The 23,214-nt window shown below is 39.0% G+C and overlaps 1 protein-coding gene across 5 annotated transcripts in view; it reads right to left on the bottom strand.

Annotated features, from left to right (window-relative positions):
- SIRAL1 (SIR2 antiphage like 1) overlaps positions 1-23,214 on the bottom strand; it is a 173,327-nt gene that overhangs the window by 6,331 nt on the left and 143,782 nt on the right. For all 5 annotated transcript variants that reach the window (XR_015241230.1, XR_015241231.1, XR_015241229.1 and 2 more), the window contains exons 2-6: positions 18,308-18,400; positions 13,741-13,993; positions 4,683-4,910; positions 2,450-2,578; positions 886-1,171 (exon numbers count right to left, since the gene is read on the bottom strand). Coding sequence is in view for 2 of the 5 variants with exons in the window: in XM_025928638.2 (XP_025784423.1) it covers positions 886-1,171; positions 2,450-2,578; positions 4,683-4,910; positions 13,741-13,993; positions 18,308-18,393 (982 nt within the window). In the remaining 3 variants the exon portion in view is untranslated. The remainder of the gene's footprint in view (positions 1-885; positions 1,172-2,449; positions 2,579-4,682; positions 4,911-13,740; positions 13,994-18,307; positions 18,401-23,214) is intronic.

Raw genomic sequence — 23,214 nt, forward strand, 5'->3', positions numbered from 1 at the left:
CAAACGTTTTTTTTTTTTTTTTTAATTTATTTTTGGGACAGAGAGAGACAGAGCATGAACGGGGGAGGGGCAGAGAGAGAGGGAGACACAGAATCGGAAACAGGCTCCAGGCTCTGAGCCATCAGCCCAGAGCCCGACGCGGGGCTCGAACTCACGGACCGCGAGATCGTGACCTGGCTGAAGTCGGACGCTTAACCGACTGCGCCACCCAGGCGCCCCTAAAAAACTTTTTTTTAATGTTTACTTGTGAGAGAGACAGAGGCAGAGTACGAATGGGGGAGGGGCAGAGAGAGAAGGACAGACAGAATCCCAAACAGGCTCCAGGCTCTGGGCTTACGATGCGGGGCTCGAACCCATAAACCATGAGATCATGTCACCTGAGGAAAGCAGACGCTTAATGGACTGAGCCACCCAGGTGCCCCTATTTTTTTTTTTTAAAGTTTGAGAGAGACAGAGACAGCATGAGTTGGGGGAGGGACAGAGAGAAGGTAAGAATCCTAAGCAGGTTTTGCACTGCCAGCACAGCACAGAGCCAGAATGTGGGGCCTGAACTCATGAGACCATGAGGTCACGACCTGAGAGCCAAAACCAAGAGTCGGACACTTAACTGACTGAGCCATCTAGGCGCCCTGCAGTCTAAATTTTAATTGCATTTCACTGACAATTAGGCTGATTTTTTTATTCTTCCCACTTCTATATTAAACTGCTTGACTATGTCTTGGTCCACTTTCCTAATATCTAAATGGCAGCTTAGTCTAACGCAAAGACTAACCATGATCTCCCTTCATAATATGGTTGGGATTATAGTCCTTGTGTTGGTAATGATTTTACTCATCACAAATACATAAAAGAAGCTGTTATTCTCAGTGTCAAAATACATCTTACCTGATCTACCCCTCGTGGAGATCTCACATGTCAGTCGCCTGAAATATTCTGGGAGATCAGCATATTCATTTCCATAGGAGATGACCTTAATTCCTTTGTCCAGCATGTTTTCTCGAAGCTTCTTGAACTCATCCACATCTCCTCTCCGAACCAGCATGAAATGTTCTAAGTCAGATTTATGCTTCACAGCCTCCAGAAAAAGGGCTTGGAAAGTGGTATCATCCACAGTCCAGCCACAGCCCAGGAAAAGAAATGACTTGTTCTCATACAGTTTCTGAATCTCTCTCTTGTAGGAAAAGAAACGACATATTAAATGACACTGTGAAGACACACGCAAGGCATGTCAAAAACAAAAAAGTCAACAGGCTCACAACTACTACATTTAGAGCCTGTGATGATCACTCAATGAAAATTTAAGAAGGTATATTCATCCCACAAAGGAGTCTGATCCTGTATATTCCGGTAAGTTGATGACTAGACCAAAATTTTATCTTTACCTAGCATTCTACTACTCTCTATTCAGGCTTTCACTGGGTTGGCACTGGTCAAATGGCTATATAGTTTATTTGTCAGACCTACGTGCCCAGAGGCCATAAAGCAATGAGAAGTTTTCAATATATCTTACTCTTTCCATTTTCTGGATCATGTTTTCTTTTTTTGCTTTACAAACTGAACCATGGATCACCAGAGAAGATCACTCCATCACCAGATTTGCTCAGAAAAAGCTAAGACACTTAGAACATCAATATGTGTGTATATGTACATAAAAACATCAGAAATGATTCTGCTTATAGATCACTCAATGTCAACGATGGATGCAATTAAAACCAACGTCAGGGAAAGTACAGGTGGAGAAGAGTCCCTTATGCTTTTCCTGGTCTTTCTTTTGCTGCATCATGCAAAGATACTATCATCCAGCCCTGAAAACAGCCAGTATATACCAGTCTCAGAGTTGGAGAGTTGGGGGCCAGTGAATTTTCCCCACATATCCCTGGCCAGAGAGTGTTTCTGGTGTTCACACATACATATAAACAAGTCTAAAATTTGTGTCCCCAAAAAGCAACAAGCTTTTCCACAAAGCTTTTTTATCACGCTACCTAATTTTTTTCAATTTTTGCACTGAGCAGTGTGAATAAGTGTGTTAATTCAATATAAGCCCATCCCTGTTCACACAGTCTCTTAGAATGTATGTTCTAGGAGTGATTGGTCAGCAAAAAGGTACATAAATTGTTTTTGGCAGAGAGAGGGTTATTAATACTTTAACAAACCAAAGGATGAAGAAGGGTAATAATGTATTCTTTGTATGCAAGGATGATGCCAATGACAGAGTGCCATCTGCTGGCTGTCAATGAGGAATAAAGTAAAACCCTATGGCTTGATACCTGAAGAGACGTTCCAAAATTCCTAAGATGGCCTGCACAACCACAAGCTAAGAAGCACAGAAAGAATGTCTGAACTTCCAGTTTTAACTCATAGGGAAAATGTCATCCCATGAAGACCAACAGTATATGTAGAGGTTTCCCAGGAAGGCCTTCTTGAGACCAGCAAGATCAGCACTACTCACCATAACTTCAGTGTTCCTGAGCACATTCTGATACCCTGCTGGGTGCAGGACAATGCCACTAGGATTGGTGTAGACTCCATGGATGTGTAAGACGCTCAGCTTCCGCTTCTCCTGAGCCCACTCTAGAACCTATATAACACAAATATAGCTCAACCAGGTCGGCAGGGCTGAGCACCTGCTTAAAGGTCCCCATGGGTAAGAGACTGTTTTGATGGATCAGGCTGCTGACATAACTCTTTATATCACAGGGCAAGAACACAAAACCCAATGTGGCCTCAGTTTCCATTTGAGGTGTGGCTGTTAGGACTGATAGTAGCACGTCTGGCGATTTCTCTTTGAAAGTAGCCATCAAAAATTAGGTATTACTTATCATCAGTTGCAGAAATGACAGGGCTCTTACCACTGGTGATATACATGACAGCTATGGATGACTGTTTCAGCAATGATCCCTAAGATAACAAGCCTCCTTGTATCCAGGCCCTGTGTAGTCCCTTTTCACACTTACTCCAGCCACTGGCCTGCTTCAGCCAACGTGGCGTTAGCAAACACAATGCATGCAGCAACTTGAAAAATGTTGGCGTGAGTCTCCTTTCTCTTTTGCTGCTTTTGGAACCCAAGCTACCATGTGAAGCAGCCTTGGCTAGCCCGCTAGAGATGTGTGGCCCAGCCACTGCCTGTACCACCAGACATGGAAACAAGGGCCACCTGACACCACCCAGCCTTAGTCTAGCCCCCGGATGACTGCAACCATGTGGGGAACCGGTAAAACCAGCAGGACTGCCAAACTGAGCCTCTAAGCCCAGCTCAGATCACTCATTCACATTATCATGTGCAAATAAAATGTTTGAAGCTCCAGCGTTTAGGGTGGTTTCTTGTGCATCTGATAAGCAACACAAGAATCACTTCGGTCTCGCCTGAGTTACCTAAAAGGTTACCAATGAAGAACAGTCACTTAGGGACAATGATAACAATAGCCACCTGGATGCCATGGTTCCATTTACTCAAGACCCTGAGAAAGCATAATTTTATTCTCTTAACATTCTAGAGAAATTAGGTATGGGTTAGGAAAAATAGTAAACAGGCGGAGAGATACTGAATCTGAATATCACTAGGCCCCATTCTGACTACCAGTCAATGGCTTTAACCACTAGACTTCAATATGGCCCTCGTGTGAACTAAAAATACAAAGCAAATCTTGAGGTTCCAAGATTTAAATGAGAAAGAAAATAGCAAGTCTGATACTAGCCTTAACATTTGATTTCCTTTCAAAACCTGACTTCAAGGTCAGCAAAATCACAAGAAATCTCAAGAATGGTATTGTAGCTACTTCTCTGGCAAAGACAGTGTACTGGGACAATGAATGCCAGTGGGTGAAACACTTTTCTATCCAAACTCTAGTTATTGGGCTCCAGGTTGGACACAAAGACAGGTTCCTTGGAAAACAAAGTGTAGAAGGAAAATTACAAAAATACAAAGCTGGGCACATGAAACCTGGTGGCATTTTACAACCTGGTTTTTTCTTTTTTTTTTTCTTCTTCTTTGATCATGTCTCTGACATCTTTTTATGGCGATAAAAATATTTTCCCTTTCATGGCTTCACCGTATTTCATCAATTAGGTAATTGTTGGTGTATCTACAGAATCTCCTATTGGTGCTAGAGTTCAAATTACAAATTCAAGTGACCAGTCTAAGAAAAAAGCCTCATCTTATTAGTTGACCTAGATCAACATAATATCATGGTAAATGGCTTGGGTACAGTATGAACTATATTAATAATAATAAAAAAAAAAAGCTCTCAAGGTTTCCACTGAACATTAACTTTAACCCAGCTATCACTTTGCTTGAAAGTTGCTCTCCAGACATCATAGTTTTCATACATTTCCAATAACGTCATGAAGAATATATCCTAAGATATCTAAATCGGTATTACACTCACCTGATGTTCGCAAACGTTAAAGAGATCTTACAGTTCTAATGACTTTTTATAACCTTGCTTTGAAATTTGGTGAAACTGTCAAAACTCACAGAACTGAACACTTTTAAGGTCTGTGCATTTTACTTCATGTTGATTTTATCTCAAAAACCAAAAAAATAAAAATCCAACCAAAGACAAGAATCTTCCTTTCTACCTTGACATAAATACCAGTAAATGTACAATATACCAACTAGAAAATAGTTTTTCTGAAGACACAACCCATTAGCCCAAAGAAGAGACTAATCCTTTACTTTTTACCTTTTTCTCATCAGTAAGGTCAAGGGATTCGAGTTGTTTTCCCTGATCAGCTGCATACAGTTCCAGGAGATTATCAAAATTTGTAGTTAATACGAGGGCTCCATTTTCCATCAGGTGGAGAACTGACTGAAGGAGTTGTTTTCCAGAATCTTCCATCTTTGACTCCAAGTCATCAAATACTTCATATAAACAGTCTTTGAAAAATGTGGATCGAACATTACTAGTTCTCTGGGGAGGGATTTGAAAGAGAAAAATTAATTCTAGGTGTTTTGTTTTAATTTGTTTTAATTACAATTATACAGCAAATTTTTGAAGAGAACACTCTGTACTTAAAATAAGGATAAAATACTGTCTACCTCAAAGAGTTATAAGAAAAATAGGATGATACATGCCAAATGCTTAGCACAATGCCTAGCACATAATAAGTGATCGGTACTATTACATCATATGCAAAAAAAAGTTCTCTAAGCATTTTCATAGATTAAAAGACAGCTCTAAAATGTGGTTTACTGTCTCTTTTTCTAATCCTGGGTGCTTTTTACAGATGCTTATAGATTTAAGAAAAACTGCTTACTTTTCTCTCTGCCTGTTTTTTTCCCCTAGTATAATTTAGGAATTCATTTACAGGTATGCTAGGAAAAATACTTAGGGTATAACAAAGGTTATCAAAATTATGCATTTTGCAACTATTAAAATTACCAAACACTAATGAGTTCAAAAAAGACATCCTACTTCTTTACATATGGTTTATCTGAATAAGTGCTTTCCCAGGTTCATTCTGAATGTATGTAAATGTCAAGAACTAATGAGGAACTATAATACAAACCTCAGGTAGGAAGGTGGCTTTATTTTTTGTAATTTTTATTATTTTTTTCATTAAAAAAACCTTTTTTTTAATGTTTATTATTTTTGAGAGAGAGAAAGAGAGAGAGAGAGAGAGAGAGAGAGAGAGAGACAAAAAACACGAGTGGGGGAGGGACAGAGAAAAAGGGAGACGGAATCCAAAGCAGGCTCCAGGCTCTGAGCCATCAGCACAGAGCCCGACGCTGGGCTAGAACCCACAAACTGTGAGATCATGACCTGAGCCGAAGTCAGATGCTTAACCAGACGCTTAACCGGCTGAGCCACCTAGGCGCCCCAGGAAGGTGGCTTTATAACTTGAAAGACAAAGTGGCCCTGGGGCACAGGAATTTCAAATGGGAAGGTAACTATGTAATGTGCTACAACAAATGCCTGATCCCTATCTTGTTCCTGCAATACTATTTCAGTAGATAATATCAGAGCAAGAATTAGTTCATACAGGTGCCAATATTTCCCATTCAAACTCCAAGCAATTGCCATTAGCAGCTAGACAAGTAGATAATGAGCTCCTTCTGCTTTTCCTCAAAGTAGTCCCCCTACCTTCCTGGTTTCCTTTGTGTATCTTTCTAATAGCACAATGCTCAGAGAAAAATCCGTTTCCATGGAACCACATAAGCAGATTCATAAAATACACTTCCATGTGCCAAATTCTTTTCCTAATTTTTCCAGGTATTTTTAAAAACTATCCATTCTTTAAAAATTATTCCTACCCAAAAATGGTAAATATTTAAACTGTAGAAAAACTTGAGCACAAGGGTGAAACAGTACCTCTGTATTTGATGGTAAGACACCTTGAAGTTTATCTTGTCTATCAATGACTATTCCATGCTGTATCTACCACTAGACAGGCTTCTCATTCATCAGCGTGCTCAAAGATCCTCTTCTAGGGCTAACTAGATGCTACAGACCATATTTATGTGGCTAAGAATGTGGGTCATGTTTTTCAACTTGTCCATTTTCATTACATAATGGCATTAATAATTACATCACATACTAGCAACCCACAGACAACCAATTGGGGACTCTAACACTTTATCAGAATGAACGATCTGATCAGGAACTGTGAAGAACCTATAATCACACTTACCAAAAATATGATGCCCCTGTAATATCTACCAAAATTACAACCCAATTACCCTACGGTCTTGCAGTTCCATTTCGGGGAATATATCCCACAGATATACTTCAAACAAATGAAATGACATATACAAGATTATCACTGCTCTGTTATCTGTAGTAGTAAAAAACTGGAAACAAGCGAAGTATCCACATGTAGGAGATGGATATGGCCAAGAACCCATATAAAGGAAGACGGTATGGAAAGATCTCCAGGATATACTGTTAAGTAAAACAAACAAGGTGCAGAACAGTACCTTTAGAACGTACCTGGGGTGCCTGAGTGGCTTAGTTGGTTAAGCACCCGACTTCGGCTCAGGTCATGATCTCATGGCTCGTGAGTATGAGCCCCCACATGAGGCTCTGTGCTGACAACGCAGAGCCTGCTTAGGATTCTCTTTCTCTCTCTCTGGCCCCCCTGTGTGCGCGTGCTCTCTCTCTCAAAATAAATAATCTTAAAACAAATCTATTTAAAAAATAAAAAAAGAATGTACCTGTTGACATGGGGGATGGAGGAGGTAGTGAGGTAAGAATATTTGCTTGTTTTACAAAGAGGAACACTGGAAGGATGCTCAAAAAGCTAGTAAGAGTGGTGACCTATGGGGGAGGGGTGAATGTGGGAAGAGGAGATAGACAAAGACATGGTGGGAGTGAAATGTCACAACATAATGTAAACCTTTTTACATCATTTTGATTTCTGCAATGTGCATAATACCTACTCAAAAAAGCAAAATTAAGTTTCAAATGAAATAAAAACTATACTGATTTTAAAAACTTCCTTATTGTGCTTTATATCTTCATTTTGTACTCTGATTCATACAAAGTCATATAATAGTATATTCTAGAGCCAGTTAATCATTACGCACACAGATAAAAACACCTGAGTATACAATCAGGTAGGTAATCATGGGTATGGAATAGTTCCTTGCTTCTAAGGAAAGAAATACAAAAGGTTAAAGCCTGGGAATAAATGTTATAGGTCATTTATTTCAGCTATCTCTTAGTTCTATTCCTTTAAGTTATCACATCTTGCATATCAACACCGAGAGGAACGAGAGAGACTTCTGCAGCTGTACTGATTTCCTCAGACTTTAAAACGAACACTTCTCTCCCTGAAAGCATGTGACCCTAGAACTAAGTTTCCCACCAGCAGTCTAAGCAAAGACAAAGGAATGAAAACAAACAAGGAGGTTCCATGGTCCAAAGGAAATGCCAAACTCCCACACAATTTTAAGGACATGTTCTCATTCATTTAAAACAGTGAATTGAATCCAGTGCTACTTCATTTCCTTTTACCCTGTAACTCGCATCTTTCTGATACCAGATACAGTAAGAAACAAAATCCTGACTCTTTCCAACGAAGGTTATGACCATTTATAGTACATTTACTATGTGCCAAACACTTCATGTACATTATCTCACTTGTTCTTCACATGAGTTAAGTAGTATTAGCCCAGTTTTTACAGGTGCAAAAATAGATTCTGAGAAGTTCAGTGATTTTCCCAGGGTCCTAGTTCATTTAAATGCCAAGTCTGATTCTGAAACCCAAGTTCTCTGCATTGAATGCACAATGTCACCGCCTTACAAAAAACTGGCCCAGTAGACAGGTCTATTAACCCGGCCATGTTACTGCTGTTAGATTCTTTAAAAAAAAAAAAAAAAGAAAGAAAAAAAAAGGACATTTTCAAAACATGTAAAAGTAAAAAGAACATAATGCCCCCTGTAGACCCATCATCCAGTTTCAACAATTACCACACATGGCCCATCTTATTTCATCTAAGCTCCCCTCTACCACACCCCTGCCACCTTCTCCCCTTCGTGGAATTTCTTCTAAAGCGATTCCCAAACATCATTTCATGCAGGTTACTTCAACAGTTCCCTAAAAGATAAGGACTCCCCTTTACATATAAAACCAAACTGCAATACCACCTATCACACCTAAAAAAAAAGCAGTAATACAAATTCCTTAATATCAAATACCTAGTGTTCAAATTTCCAAGTTTGTGTGTGTGTCTTTTTAAAATTTGGCTTTAAGTTTATTTATTTATTTTGAGAGAGAAAGCACGCATGAGTGAGGGAGGGGCAGAGAGAGGGGAACAGAGGATTCTAAAGCAGACTCTGTGCTGACAGCAGAGAGCCCAATGCGGGGGATCGAACTCAGGAACCATGAGATCATGATCTGAGCCGAAGTCGGACACTTAACCGACTGAGCTTCCCAGGCGCCCCAGTGTATCTTTTTCTTAAAGCCTCTGGGTTGCCTGTTATTTTTTTCTTACATATCCTCTATTAAAGTGGTTTTCAAAATGTGGCCCATGGACCCCATGGATCTCTAAGATCCTTTAATGAGTCTGAAAAGTAAAATTATTTTCATAATAATATTAAGGTGATTTTTGTCTTTTAAACTGTGCTGATATTTGCACTGATGGTACAAAAGCAATGGTGGGTAAAACTGTTGGTGCCTTAGTGTGAATCCAGACAGTGGAACCAAGCTGTGCCAGTGATCACTGTATTCTTCACTACCAAAGACTTACAGTAAGAAAAAAACCTCAGTTTCCCTTAAGAATGCCCTTAACGAAACAGTAAAAATTACTAACTGTATTAAACCTTGCTCCTTGAGCACATGTCTGCTTAAGAGTCTGTGTGAAGAAACAGGAGCTCTGCACAGAGCACAGGTGCTGCAGACTGAAGTATGATGGCTGTCTCCTGGCAAAACACTGTGTGGCCGAGCTGTAAACTCAACTGGCCACCTGTTCTCATCAAACGTTATTTTTACTTGAATGAATGACAGACACACTACAGTTATTCAGATTTGGGTTTTCTCAGGCAATGTTGCAAAAATAAAGTGAGCCTGCCGTTTCGAGGAAAACAACGGAGCATTGCTGCCATGGCTGCCAATGACAAAAGTTGAGCTTTCAAGCAAAAACCAGAATTTTAGAAAACCTTATTCTGCCACCATGAGCTCGACTGCTTCCAGATACCTCTGTGAGGGATGGGTGGTGTCATTAATGGATGCAATTTTGGTGACGCTGTAGTGAAATGTGTCAGTATCTAGAAGATATATATAACTCAGCGAACCAATATTTTCCAAATGACAAATGCACGATATTGCAAAAGGGTGAAAGATGGGGGAAAGATTCATCCTAAATGCAAGATGGCGGGGCACCTGGGTGGCTTAGTCGGTTGAGTGTCTGACTTCGGCTCAGGTCATGATCTTGCGGTCACGGGTTTGAGCCCTGCATCTGGACTCTTTTTTGTCAGCGCAGAGCCCACTTTGGATCTTCTGTCGACCTCTTTCTCTGCCCTTCCCCCGCTCACATTCGTTCTCTCTCTCTCCCAAAAATAAACAATTAAAAAAAATAAATAAATGCAAGATGGATCACGGATTTTAATGCAACAAAATAGGAGAAGTTCAGATTGCATATTCCTATTAATATGGATTTGACTTCAGATTCCCTATTGCTATTAATCTTAAGGAAGGAAGCCACTACTTACCTAGTTTTTAGTGTACTATCAACAATAAATACCTATAATTATCTAAAAAGACTATTAAAATACTTTCTTTTTCAACTACGTATCTGTGAGACCTGATTTTTTCCACACTTACACCAAAACAACACACACTATAGAACACAGATATGAGACTCCAACTGTTTTTGATTAAGCCAGACCTTAAAGAGATTTGTAGAAGTGTGAAACAATACTATTCTTTTCACTAATTTATTTTTGTTTTGGAAAATATATTTTTCACAAACATGTTAGCTTTGTTAACATGTAATAGGTTTATTGTCACTTTTTTTTAAACTTTGTTATTTTGAAAGAGAGCTTGAGCAAAGGAGAGGTACACAGAGTGGGAGAGAGAGAATCCCAATTAGGCTCCTTACTGTCAGCACAGAGCCCGACGTGGGGCTCAATCCCAGGACTGTGACATTATAACTTGAGCCAAAATCAAGAGTTAGATGCTTAACCAACTGAGCCACCCAGGCGCCCTAGTTTATCGCTATTTTTAAGTTAATTAGTATTTTAAACATTTCTCAATTTTTTTTTACCGTTTATTTATTTTTGAGAGACAGAGAGAGAGCACGAGTGAGTGTGGGGCAGATAGAGAGGGAGACACAGAATCCCAAACAGGCTCTAGGCCCTGAGCTGTCAGCACAGAGCCCGATGCGGGACCTGAACCCACGAACGGTGAGATCATGACCCGAGCTGAAGTCAGATGCTTAATCGACTGAGCCACCCAGGTGCCCCTAAACATTTCTCAATTTTTAATACAGTGAATATTGACAGATATACTTCACAAGAACAAAAGTTGTTTGAGATTCTCAAAAATTTTTAGGCATATAAAGGAAGTCTTGAGACCAAAAGGTTTGATAATTGCTCCTCTAATGCAACTGACACTAACCCACAACTACACTTTCAGGCTAATAATAAATCTTCATCCAAAGATAATTAGTGACCCCAGTCTGGTACATTTGGTAGGTATACACTTAATGACACTGACTTCAAATCTCATTACTTTCAATCATAACTCATCCAGCTAGCAAAATCATGTTTTCTGTTCTCAGGAGACCATGGTGATGTATTAGAGAAGGCTACGGCCAAGACAATAGAGGGCATGACAACACTACATCCTAGTTGGAAACAGAACTTCTTCATCCACAGACCAATCCTCCTAGTCGGACACAGTACTCTTTTTCCTCATGAGTTCTCTTTCCTTCTTTTTTTTTCTCCCCCAGAGAGATAACATTTTTTAAATTAATTAGCTGACACATTTCCAATAACATTTTCCCTTGTATTTTCTGGCTATATACTCTTTAATTGACTCTTTATATGATAGTATTTTGGATTATTTTTTAGACATTAAGAAATTATGTTTTAAGTCTTTCCTCCCTGTTCTCAAGTGTACTTTATCAGATATTAATATAGCCACTCTCACTTTCTATTGATCAGTGTTTGACTCATACCTGTTTTCTATCCTTTTACCTTTATTTCTACAGCTGTGCTGAGATACAATTTTCATGACGTACAATTCACTTATTTGAAGTGTAAATTCAATGATAATTTTTAGATTCACAGATACCGCAACTGTCGCCACAGTCAATGTTAGGACATTTCATCATATCAAAAAGAAACCAGGTACTCTTTAAATATCACCCAGCTGCCCTCCATCCATGCTCCAGCCCTCAACAAGTACTACTATACTTTTTCTAACAGGTTTCCCTATTCTGGACATTCTGTATGAATGGAATCATCTAGTATGGGGTCTTTTGTAAGTGGCTCCTACTTAGCATACATTATGCTAAGGTCATTCATGCTGCAGCATGTATCAGTACTGAATTTCCTTTTATTGGCAAGTAGTATTCCATTGTATGAATATGCCACATTTTGATTATTCATTTGACAGCTGACAGACCTCTGGATTACTTCCACCTTTTGGCTATTATGAATAATGCTATCAATGTTTGCTTGTAAGTTTTTGTCTGAACATGTTGTCATTTCTCTTGGGTGTATCCAGAAGTGGAACTGTTGGGTCAGATGGTAGCTCTATATTTAACTGTTTGAGGAACTGCCAGACCGTGTTCCACATTGTCCGCACCATTTCACAAGCCCAGCAGTGCATGAGGATTTCAATTTCTCCACATCCTCGCCAACACTTAATTATCTGACCGTCTGACTCTGGCCGTCCTGGCCCAAGTGAAGTAGCACCTCAGGTGGTTCTGATTTGCACTCTGCTAATGACGTCTGATGTGGAGCCTCTTTTCATGTGCTTATTGGCCGTTTCCCTTGGAACAATGTCTATTCAAGTCCTTTGCCATTTAAAAATTGAATTATTTGCCTTTTTATTGTTAAGTTATAATACTTCTTTATATATTCTGGATACTACACCTTTAGAAGATACAGGAGTTGCTAATATTTTCTCCCATTCTGGGGGGCTCTCTTTTCACTTTCTTATAGATAGTGGTCGTTGAGCCTAACAGATTTTATGTTTGGTAAAGTGCAGTGTTATCTATCTTTTGTTACTTGTGCTTTTTTGATGTCATGTTTAAAACACTGCTGCCAGATTCAAAGTCATTAAGTTTTAAATCTGTTTTCTTCTAGAGTTTTATAGTTTTAGCTCCATATTTAGGTCTTTAATCCATTTTGAGTTCATTTCTGTATATGGTACCGGACAGAGGTCACACGAGCCCTTTAAAAGCCTATTATTTATTTACATTATTCTAGGTTAGTAACAGTTTATCACAACTAAGGATAAGGAAATGAAAAGAGGACGTAAAACATACTAAGTTTCTGAAATGAGTCATGAACCATTTTTCTTCAAAATGTTTCTTCTTTCTCTTCAAAAATATGACTTAGTAAGATTTACAACATGCAAGTTAAAAAATAAATAAACAAAAATGTTAAAATGCACGATATGCTAACTTGGACGTATATTAAAAAATAAATAAAATTAAAAGAAAAGATTTACAACATGCTTTGGCTACTCTATTATTTGCAAATATATAAATATATTAAATGAATCCTGATTTTGAAGGCATGTTGAAGACAATACAAGGAGGCCCTTATCATTCAGGATCCTGTGAGTCTTCTTTAGCATATGAAAGTCCCCTTGGTAACTTCCCCTAATCTTTACTTCCCCCAACTCCCAAGTAGTATATATATAATCAGTCACCCCTCACGATCCCAGTGCAGTTCCTCAGCCCACAGGTCCTGTCCCCGTGCTTTAATAAAACCACCTTTTTGCACCAAAGATGTCTCAAGAATTCTTTCTTGGCCATTGGCTCCGAACTCTAACATTTCCACATCACTCAGAAACAACAACATCATCATCACCATCATCACCACCATCACCACCACCACCACCACCACCACCACACACACACACACACACACACACGCATGCACGCACGCACACACAAATGGGTCAAGATAACTACCCTGAATAGGGTCCATAAACAGACATGTTGTAAAAGAGCAAAATGTTATGCAAATCTATAAACTAGAAATGAATATTCTTATTACATTTGGCATATGTGCCATGGTTTCAAAAAATATCAAATCCCAGGGTACACAGGAGGGTACTCACAGGAGAGAGTTTCTGGATAAGGTCATGGGCAACATGGACAAGGTTTTTGTCTTCATGGAGACATTTCTGAAATTTTCTGCTTTCCTCATCTTCTAGAAGATCAAAATCAATGGCAGCATCCAGTAAGGCCTGAATTAACCCCTTCCAGGACTTTAGGGCTGGAACCTGAGGGGCAACTGCAGCACTAATGCCTGTTCCGATCACCAGCACGAGCTCCCGGGGCTTCTTAGTTTTTAAGCTTGGAAGCAGCTTCCTGAAAAAGTCAACCAAATGAAGAGGATTGGAACATCCAACAGATAAGAGGAGGCACACAGAAGGACTGTTGAAAATCACGGTTTTCAGCTATCACTTTCATAATTGCAAAGAGGATAAAGTACTAGTTTCTGATACCTCTCCTAAGTATTTTTTTTTAATGTTTGTTTATTTATTTTGAGAGAGAGCGAGGGCACGTGTGCGCGCATAGGGGGGGAGGGGCAGAGAAAGAGGGAGTGAGACAATCCCAAGCAGGCTCCATGCTGTCAGCACAGAGCTCGACGTGAGGCTTGATCTCAAGAACCATGAGATCTTGACCCAAGTCAAAGTCAAGACACCTAACCAGCTGAGCCAGGTAGGTGCCCCATCCTCTCCTGAGTATCTTAAGCAAAAAGACCAGAATTCTGTGCCAAGACTTGCTGAAAAACCTATTTCAGGAATCTTAAAAGGCACTCTCAAAATCAATTTTCTCCCTCATAGTTCTCTCAACCTAAAAAAACCCACTAACAGTAGGAAAAGATCTGATCACATTACAGCCCAGCTGAGTTTTACTAACTTATATTTTAAACCAACACTGAATTTCAAAAAACATGGACTCCAGACAGAAAAGAAATCCATACAAATTAAATTCCCACTGTTGGCAAATATAAAAGAAGAGATGAAAGAAAGCCAAATTTAAGCTCAGATTTCATACACACTATTAAGATAAAATTGAGAATGAGACAGTCAAATATGGGAACAAATTCCACTTCGGTTTTGTTCCAGATTATCTTGAGGCAAAAAAAAAAAAAAAAAAAAGAAAGGAAGGAAGGAAGAAAAAAAGTAGTTAAGAGAACTGTGAAACACAGGACCTTCACATTACCTAAAAAAACAAAGAAAAAAACTATTCAACAGATACGACAAGAAGAGAAAACATTCCTTTCTTATCATGAGAAGCACCACAGAGTTCTGTTTTGAAGAGATAGCAGGGGCACAATTTTTGTGTTTTGGCCCCCCCCCCCCATCTGGAAACTACATTAAAATGTGTTTGAAATATGTTTATTCACTTTAATTTTTGCTAATGGTAGGTGTTTTCCAAGAAATTGCCTTTCTCAATCTTTTGTCAAAATAATAAAATAGAAAAAGGATTCGCATTTTGGCATAACGTAAGAAACAGCCTTGGGAAACCTGTTTTGGGAAACCAAACTTTAGAACTGCCTTCCCTATCCCCAACTCCTGCATTCAGTCATTCAACAAATATGAAAAACTTACAAAGTACTAGACATAAGGGTAGGCACTAATGATGTTCCTATGAATAAAATCAAGTCCCCAATCTCAAAAGTTTAGTCTATGGGAAAAGACTTGACAATAGATATCAGAAACTGATGATGAAAAATAAGTTTCAGTTCAAGGGAATTAAGATATTGAAACATAAAAAAATACATACAGAAAATTTCTAGAAGGGTTCACAAGAACTGTTAATAGCGGTTAGCTCTGGGGATTGGGGAGAACAATGATTTTTACTTCTCACTTGATTGTGCTGTATTACTTGAATTTTTTACCTCATCCATTATAGGTCTGAGGTGTAATTTTGCCTCACTTTTCGTTTCTGATTCTTCCTAAAACCACTAAGTAATTATAAAGTAATTTTTTTAGAAGGCATAAGTTCATAAAAAACAGAACAGGAAAAGATGACAGCAGACAACACAGGCCCACAAAATTTTAGAAGTTGTAAGGTAAGAACTGATTCCCTCGACAGAACCTTGGGAATGTTCAAATAAGTCTGAAGGTAGAGGGGCAGGTGGGGCCAAGATAAGAGAAGTCACTGCAAGGCTGTCTTAGAAGCAGTTAGAATTCTAAGACTGGAGCCTTGCTCTCCAGAGAGGTTGAGTATTTGAGAACACTGTGCACAGCTTGGGGAAGGAGATTAAGTAAAAGTCAGCATATGAAATGCAAGACTCTCCTTTGCCCCCTTCTCCCAGAGGAAGACTCTCAGACACTGGCAGTGAATCTTATACCTGCACGCTATTCCCCATCCACTCATCTTCTTTTGGGGATAATGGCCAGCATGAGAGAAAAGACCCACAGGTTCTGACAGGCGGCGATTCCTCAGCTCCAGAACCATGCTTGACACCCCCAATGAAGCACGAGAGACCAAGTCCTTTACACACACACAGATTCTCCAACTGGCTCTTTAGCGTCTTCTCTTAAATATGAGCAGACAAAGAAAGGTCACCTTACATTTGAACAAAGCCCCCAATGTGAGAGTTACATCTAAACAAACTAGTACCTAGAAAGAAAACCTGCAGGAAACAAGGGACAATACCAGAGAAAGAAGAAAAATTGAAAACAGTTATCTCCATAAATTAAAAAAAAAAAAAAAAAAGGCATCTATGAAACATGAACATTAGAACGCTGTATGGGGCACCTGGGTGGCTCGGTCGGTTAAGCGTCGGACTTCTGCTCAGGTCACGATCTCACGGTTGTGGGTTCGAGGCCCGCATTGGGCTGTGCTGACAGCTCAGAGCCTGGAGCCTGCTTCAGATTCTGTGTCTCCCTCTCTCTCTTCCCCTCCCACCCCAGAACTAGCTCGCGTTCTGTCTCACTCTGTCTCTCAAAAATAAACAAACATGAAACAAACAAACGAAGAATGCTATAAAAGGGGTGGGCATGGGGCACCTGGGCAGCCTGCTCAGTTAAGCATCGGACTACTGATTTTGGCTCAGGTCATGATCTTGCAGTTCTTAAGTTCAAGCCCTGCATCTGGCTCTGCGCTGACAGTGCAGAGCCTGCTTGGGATTCTTTCTCTCTCCCTGCCCTTCCTCTGCTCTTTCTCTCTCAAAATAAATAAATAAACTTAAGAAAAAAAGGAGGGGGGTGAGCAAACAAAAAGATTTCTTGGAAATTAAAAATATAACAAATAAAAAATTCGTATGGTTGGAAGAAAACAAAATTACTTGAGACAGCAGAATGATAAAAACAAAAGCAATAGAAAAATATAAAAAAACTAGAGTCCTACTCCAGAAGGTCCAATATCTGAATACCAAGAGTTCTACAAAGACACAATACAGAAAAAACTAAAGAAAATTATCAAATAAAATAATTTTTCAAAAATGAATTATCAGTAGACAGCTCTGAAGAGCCACCTGATGTCTAGACTCATATGAAGGTACATCTCCATGAAATTTCAGGTTGCTGAGAATAAAATAACTATCCTTACAAGCTTCTAATGAGAAAACAAGAGGCCACATGACACAAATGACTGGGAATCAGCACAGAGTCCCTATTTTGGCAGAAGACTTACTGCTAGCAGAGAATGAGCAGTAACTTCAGAACTCTAAGGAAAATGACTTCCTCCCTAAAATTCTACACTCAGCCAAATCATCAAATCAATGTACAAATATGATAAAGACATTTGCAAATGTCTCCAAAAACCCTTCTCATGTGAATCCTTACTAAGGAAGCTAATGAAAATAGTTTTCAGCAAAATGAAGGACCACACCAAAAAGGTGACATGGTATCTAGGAAACAGAGGCTCCAATACAGGAGAGATGTAAGAGGAATCCTTGAGGTCATGGGGAAGGAAAATGGCAAATATCAGCCATTTTCAGCAGGCCTGGAGAACTATCCTCAGTAGAATATGGTCCAAAAGGAAAACCCCACGAAACAATTTAAACTAGTAAATTACTGATGAGTGTCAGCATATCTAAGAGATTTACTCTTCTGTCACCTGTATGATAGGTACATAGAAAACAAAGCAAACCAAAAAAAAAAAAAAAAAGAGAGAGAGAGAGAGAGAGAGAGAGAGACAATCTTTAATAACTTGGAGGAAAAAATGGACAAAAAAGTGTAATTTCAAAACACGATTAGGCTCACCTATGAACTATTTATACAGTCATGTAATGTAACTATTAAAAACTGACTTAACCAAAAATTATGATATAAAACACACTGGGGAGGGGGGCAACATGTGAGGAGAGGCTCCAGAAGAGCAAGCCTAATCCTCATCTTTCTTAACTGGAAATAGATAAAACCAAAACACTAAAAAACAGCAGTACATACAAAGTATTTTAAAATATGAATGGAAATATTAAAGAAATCAATTAAAAGGCTGCAGGTGATTATCTCTATAGAGGGACAAGGCATTATAAGCTTTCAGGTACTGACTTTAAAATTATGTACATTTATGACCTGGATAAAAATAAAAATTGAATCCAAAATAAAAATAATTTAATTTTTATATGAAGACCAATATTAACTTCTGAAAACAACTGGGATGTGGGGCAAGTCTGTTTGGTAATTTACTGTGTTCCTCAGATTCCCTTCCCTTGTTTACCTGGGCTTTTTGGTGGGGGGTGCGCCATCACTGAAGAATCCAAGAATCTTGTCTATATCAGAGGCCTGGCTCCCTGTAGAAGCCATCCAGTTTCTAAAATAGATTAAACACCACAGACCACAATTAGATCTGTAATATATACCATTCAAAATAGCATATACATTAAACAGTTTTAATGAGCTGTATACCCTAAAGGTGCTCTAGAGATATCCCCTGCTCAAGAGAAATCCACTAATTAATGAGCATCCCAAACTTCAGGAACTCAATTCATCTTGAAATTATGACTGGTGCTCCATACTGTCATCTTGTTTGTGTTCCTGAAGGCTCCCCTGCAACCCCTCCCACCACCCTGCAAAAACGAAACAAAAACCTGTGTCAATTCATGTCAATTGCTGGCCATCACTTTGTGGAGCCTAAGAAATACCTGTTATTCTCCCATGAGATAGGCTTTGGAAGACTTAGGGGATTAAAAACAACACATGGATAAGTGTGCTTATAGCCCCCAATTATCTACTTACTACTATCAGCTAAAGAAATCACTGGGTCAAGAATAGAACAATCAACACTAATTTGCTGATTGTTAGACATTCCTTGTTGCTGAACAAGTGTGTCCTGGCAAGCAGTGAGGCATGTCTCCCGAGCTCAACAGTGTGGACTCTGAGACACGGTGATAAATGGGAAAGGTATGGATTGTCAAGCAAAGATGCATGAGAAATGACAGACTGTGCTCAGGTGATGGGATAACTAGCAAAAGAGAATTGCCATGGATTAGAATGAAGATTGTAATGAGAAGTTTTAACTGCTCACAATTTTAGTAAATTTGCTAAATCGAAGGACCAGTAATTCTAAAACAGCAGAATTTTAAACAGTGTGTACACACACCCAACAAAAGACAATACACATTACCAGAGTTTTGGGTGCTTTATTATTGCTTCATTATCGATATTTAGAATTAACTGAATCAATACAAATTATCTCAAGGTTATTATTTTATGAGAAAGCTTTTTTCTTTATGGAGACATTTTTTTAAAGTTTGCTGAATTAATTTTTCTGGCAAATAGAAGGCTCAGTTCCTCACCCCATATTGCATCACATGTAATGGAATTATCTGATATCATAATCATTAGATAGGAATCTCAAAATCATAAAGTGAGTTAGGAAGCAGACCATCTTTCTAGTCAAATCTTTGATTCTGTTGGTCAGAAAGCTGGGGTTCAGAGAAGACACATAATACTTAACTCTGTAAACTGTCTCTTAATAATCATTTGAGAGATTTGTTAAATGTGTACGTTTTTAAAAGAAAAAAATCTATCAATTGACTTAAAAAAGTGTATGTTCTCAAGATCCAAACCCGAATTACTGAACCAGAATTTCCAGAATCTTCAGAAAATTCTTATGGTGAGGCAAATAGAAAACAACCAAATGAAATGCAAGCAATTTTTCTACAATCCAGCTATTTTGTTAAATGTAAGCATACCAGATGTCATCCTCCCTTCATTTAAATGTACAAATCATTTGTTAGTCAACACCTTCCCAGTTTACTAAGTTAATCACCATTTAAAATACTGAAATATTTCCATTAAGTTTTAATTTATGTGAAGTCATTTTCTACTCTAAAGTGTAGCCTGGGCTCTAGACTGGAGAAGTGCTTAGAGTTATTAAGTACATTATCCTATTTTAGGGATGAGAAACACTGAAGGACAGAAAGGCTGGGTGCCATAATTCAAACCAAGGCAGTCTGCCTTTCAAGTTCATGCTCTGAACCACTCTATTACAACCTAAAAGTGTCCTCCAAGTTTTAGCAACTCACTTTTTTTTTTTTTTTTTTTTAAGTAGGCTTCATGCCCAGGGGAGAGCCCAATGTGGAACTTGAACTCATGACCCTGAGATCAAGACCTGAGCCGAGATCAAGAGTCTGATGCTTAATGGACTGAGCCACCCAGGTGCCCCTGTTTGTTTTTAATTTGCACACCAAAACTATCAAAAAAGGAGATCCCACATTCCAGACAGATTTACACAAAATAATTCTGGGTAATGCTTGATAGCTGCTATATGACCAGGCACTCTGCTGATATAATCATGGCACTCACCTAAATTCAGAAGCTGAATGAAACAGCTTTTTCTGGTGACAGATGCCATTTGTTACGTACCCCCTACCACCACTAATCTACATAGACTGGTCGTGTCATTTTCTCCTGGAAAATATGCTAGGCCACTTTCCCTGGATTCTAACAGATGGTAAATTCTTGGTGTCTACACCTGAATACTAAGCTTTCTTTTTTTCTTTACAAAATCAACTATTCTTTTGTTTGTTTAAAAACATTTTTTTTTAACATTTATTTATTATTTTTGAGAGACAAGAACGTGAGCAGGGAAGGGGCAGATAGAGGGAGACACAGAATCCAAAGCAGGCTCCAGGCTCTGAGCTGTCAGCACAGAGCCCAATATGGGGCTCAGACCCACGAGCCATTAGATCATGATCTGAGCTGAAGTCGAACGGTTAACCAACTGAGCCACTCAGGTGCCCCAGAGTCAACTATTCTTAAGGTCTATTCTATCTACGTAATTTAAGAGAACTGAATATGGCCAACGGGTCCTAAGAATTGTTACTGCAACATTTTGGGTCCTCTTATTTAGGAACTAAATGAGAAGAAATTCAATATGGCCACATTAGATGTAATCATATACACATCCTGTTTTCTAACAGGATAACATCTTTCCTTCAGGCAAAAGGATGCCTCATACAATCTCACATATACACTCTAGTGGCATTGGAGCATAAACTGTATCCTATTTCTTCTAGAGTACTGTTTCAGTAAAAAAAAACAAACAAACCCATTTTAGTGTTTACCCTAAACAACATGCAGGTACCCATAAAGAGCTTTCACAATGATTACGAAAATCTTACAAGGAATTCTTTTTTTTTTTTTTTTTTAATGTTTATTTTTGAGAGCGAGAAACAGAGAGAACAAGTGGGGGAGGGTCAGAGACAGAAGGAGACACAGAATCCCAAGGAGGCTCCAGGCTCTGAGCTGTCAGCACAGAGCTCGACCTGGGGCTCGAACTCAAAACTGTGAGATCATGACCTGAGCTGAAGTCAGAAGCTTAATGGACTGAGCCACCCAGGCTCCCCGACAAGGAATTCTTAACATGCATCAACTAGTTCACACACTTATGTATGTGATCACTGAGTTTTCATTTTAGGGGGACTTGCTATGTACAACAGAGGGGGGAAAAGCTTTTCTGCCACAAGAAGACAAAGGCAATCACCTGTGGCAGTGTCTTTGCTACTATAATTACTGCTAAAGCCACTGAAAAATCCTTCAAGGCCGAGAGAGTTCAGCAAAATAAAAGTCAGATATTTGGTAAATGCTGAGGAAAGTAACAGCAACCTCATTAACAATTTTTTAAGGCCTAAGTCTTCATATAGAACACATACACTTTGAAACCCATCAGCTTGGCAAGAAATAGAATGCTTCTATCTTGTGAATGAAAGGGAAAAATCAAGGCGAGCATCCTTGGAAAAATCCATTAAGGAACACAGAAAAAGGACAAGTGGAAAGGGGGCTGAAATTAACTTCATATAAACTAGAGGACTTGTGGATTTGAAAACAGTGAAAAATCGCAGTAGCTCTTGCTCTTGGTGCTACAATGACAGCAAAATCTGGTTCCCTGAAGAATGAGAGTGAGGTCTCCCAGCCTGCTTTCTTCATGCTGACCTCGTGGTCTCTCCCCAGGCTTCCAGTGTGTAATCTTCAGCTCAAACAACTGACAGGCCAAAAGGAACTCAGGATAATACATTTTGGTATATGGGCAGACAGAACAAATCAAAAGGAGAGAAAAATTCTAATGATGGCATTTTTGCCTGGAAATAAAAAAATCTACAAATGACTAGCTTGAGGAAGTGGTACATCTCTTGCCTTAAAAGACCAGCTCTGGGGTGCCGGGATGGCTCAGTGGGTTAAGCATCCAATTTAGGTCATGATCTCACAGTTCTTGAGTTTGAGTCCTGCGTCAGGCTCGGTACTGACAGCTCAGAGCCTGGGGCCTTCTTCAGGTTCTGTGTCTTCCTCTCTCTCTGCCCCTCACCCACTCACTCGCTCTCGAAAATAAACAAAATTTAAAAAACTTAAAAAAAATAAAAGACCAGCTGTATTTACAGTAAGCTCTCCCCCATTCTATTAAATATATAAAACCTTGACTAGAATAAAGACTGGCTTATTTCTCTAGCATAAACACAGAAAAGGGTTAACTTCAGTTTTTAAGAGAAAAAGATAGTCACCCTCTGACTTGGAAGAAACCAAATCCTTCTAGTTGTGGCTTTTGGACTAATTCCAACACATCTGGTTTTCAGTAACTATGGGGGAGGAATGAAGGAAAAGATATCCAGTATAAAGTACTACAAAAGTAATACAAAAGCAACAAGCTCATTGCCAATTAACAAATTAATTTTACTAAAGTAGTTGATGAATTCAGTTCTATAACATAGATTGCACCCCTTCCTATCAATGTGTAAAACAAACTTTCCATTTCTTCCTAATAACACAGAGAGGTGAAACTGATATATAAGAACTATATGTGAGGACTGGATTCCTCTGTGTACCCCCCAGTCTTAAAGTGTTTCCTCTACCTCTGGTTAACTTAGTTTGCTCTTACTTCTGTATCTAAATTGTATGTGCCTGATATCCTCTATCTTCTGTCACATAAGATCTGTCACACTTATTTCCTGAAAATATGCTTTAATGTAGTCACTGATAAAATGCCAGACTGACACTACTTACTGTTGGTATTTTACCAAGCAATGACCCATATACGAGCAATATGAGAACGACCTCATCAGAGGTAGGGTTTCTGAAAAACTTTAAGGAATTGAGAGGTTTACCCCAAATTCTATGGTCTTTTTATTC

This window comes from Puma concolor, chromosome D1 (assembly GCF_028749965.1).
Source record: "Puma concolor isolate L17-30 chromosome D1, mPumCon1.1.hap2, whole genome shotgun sequence".
Lineage (NCBI taxonomy): Eukaryota > Metazoa > Chordata > Mammalia > Carnivora > Felidae > Puma > Puma concolor.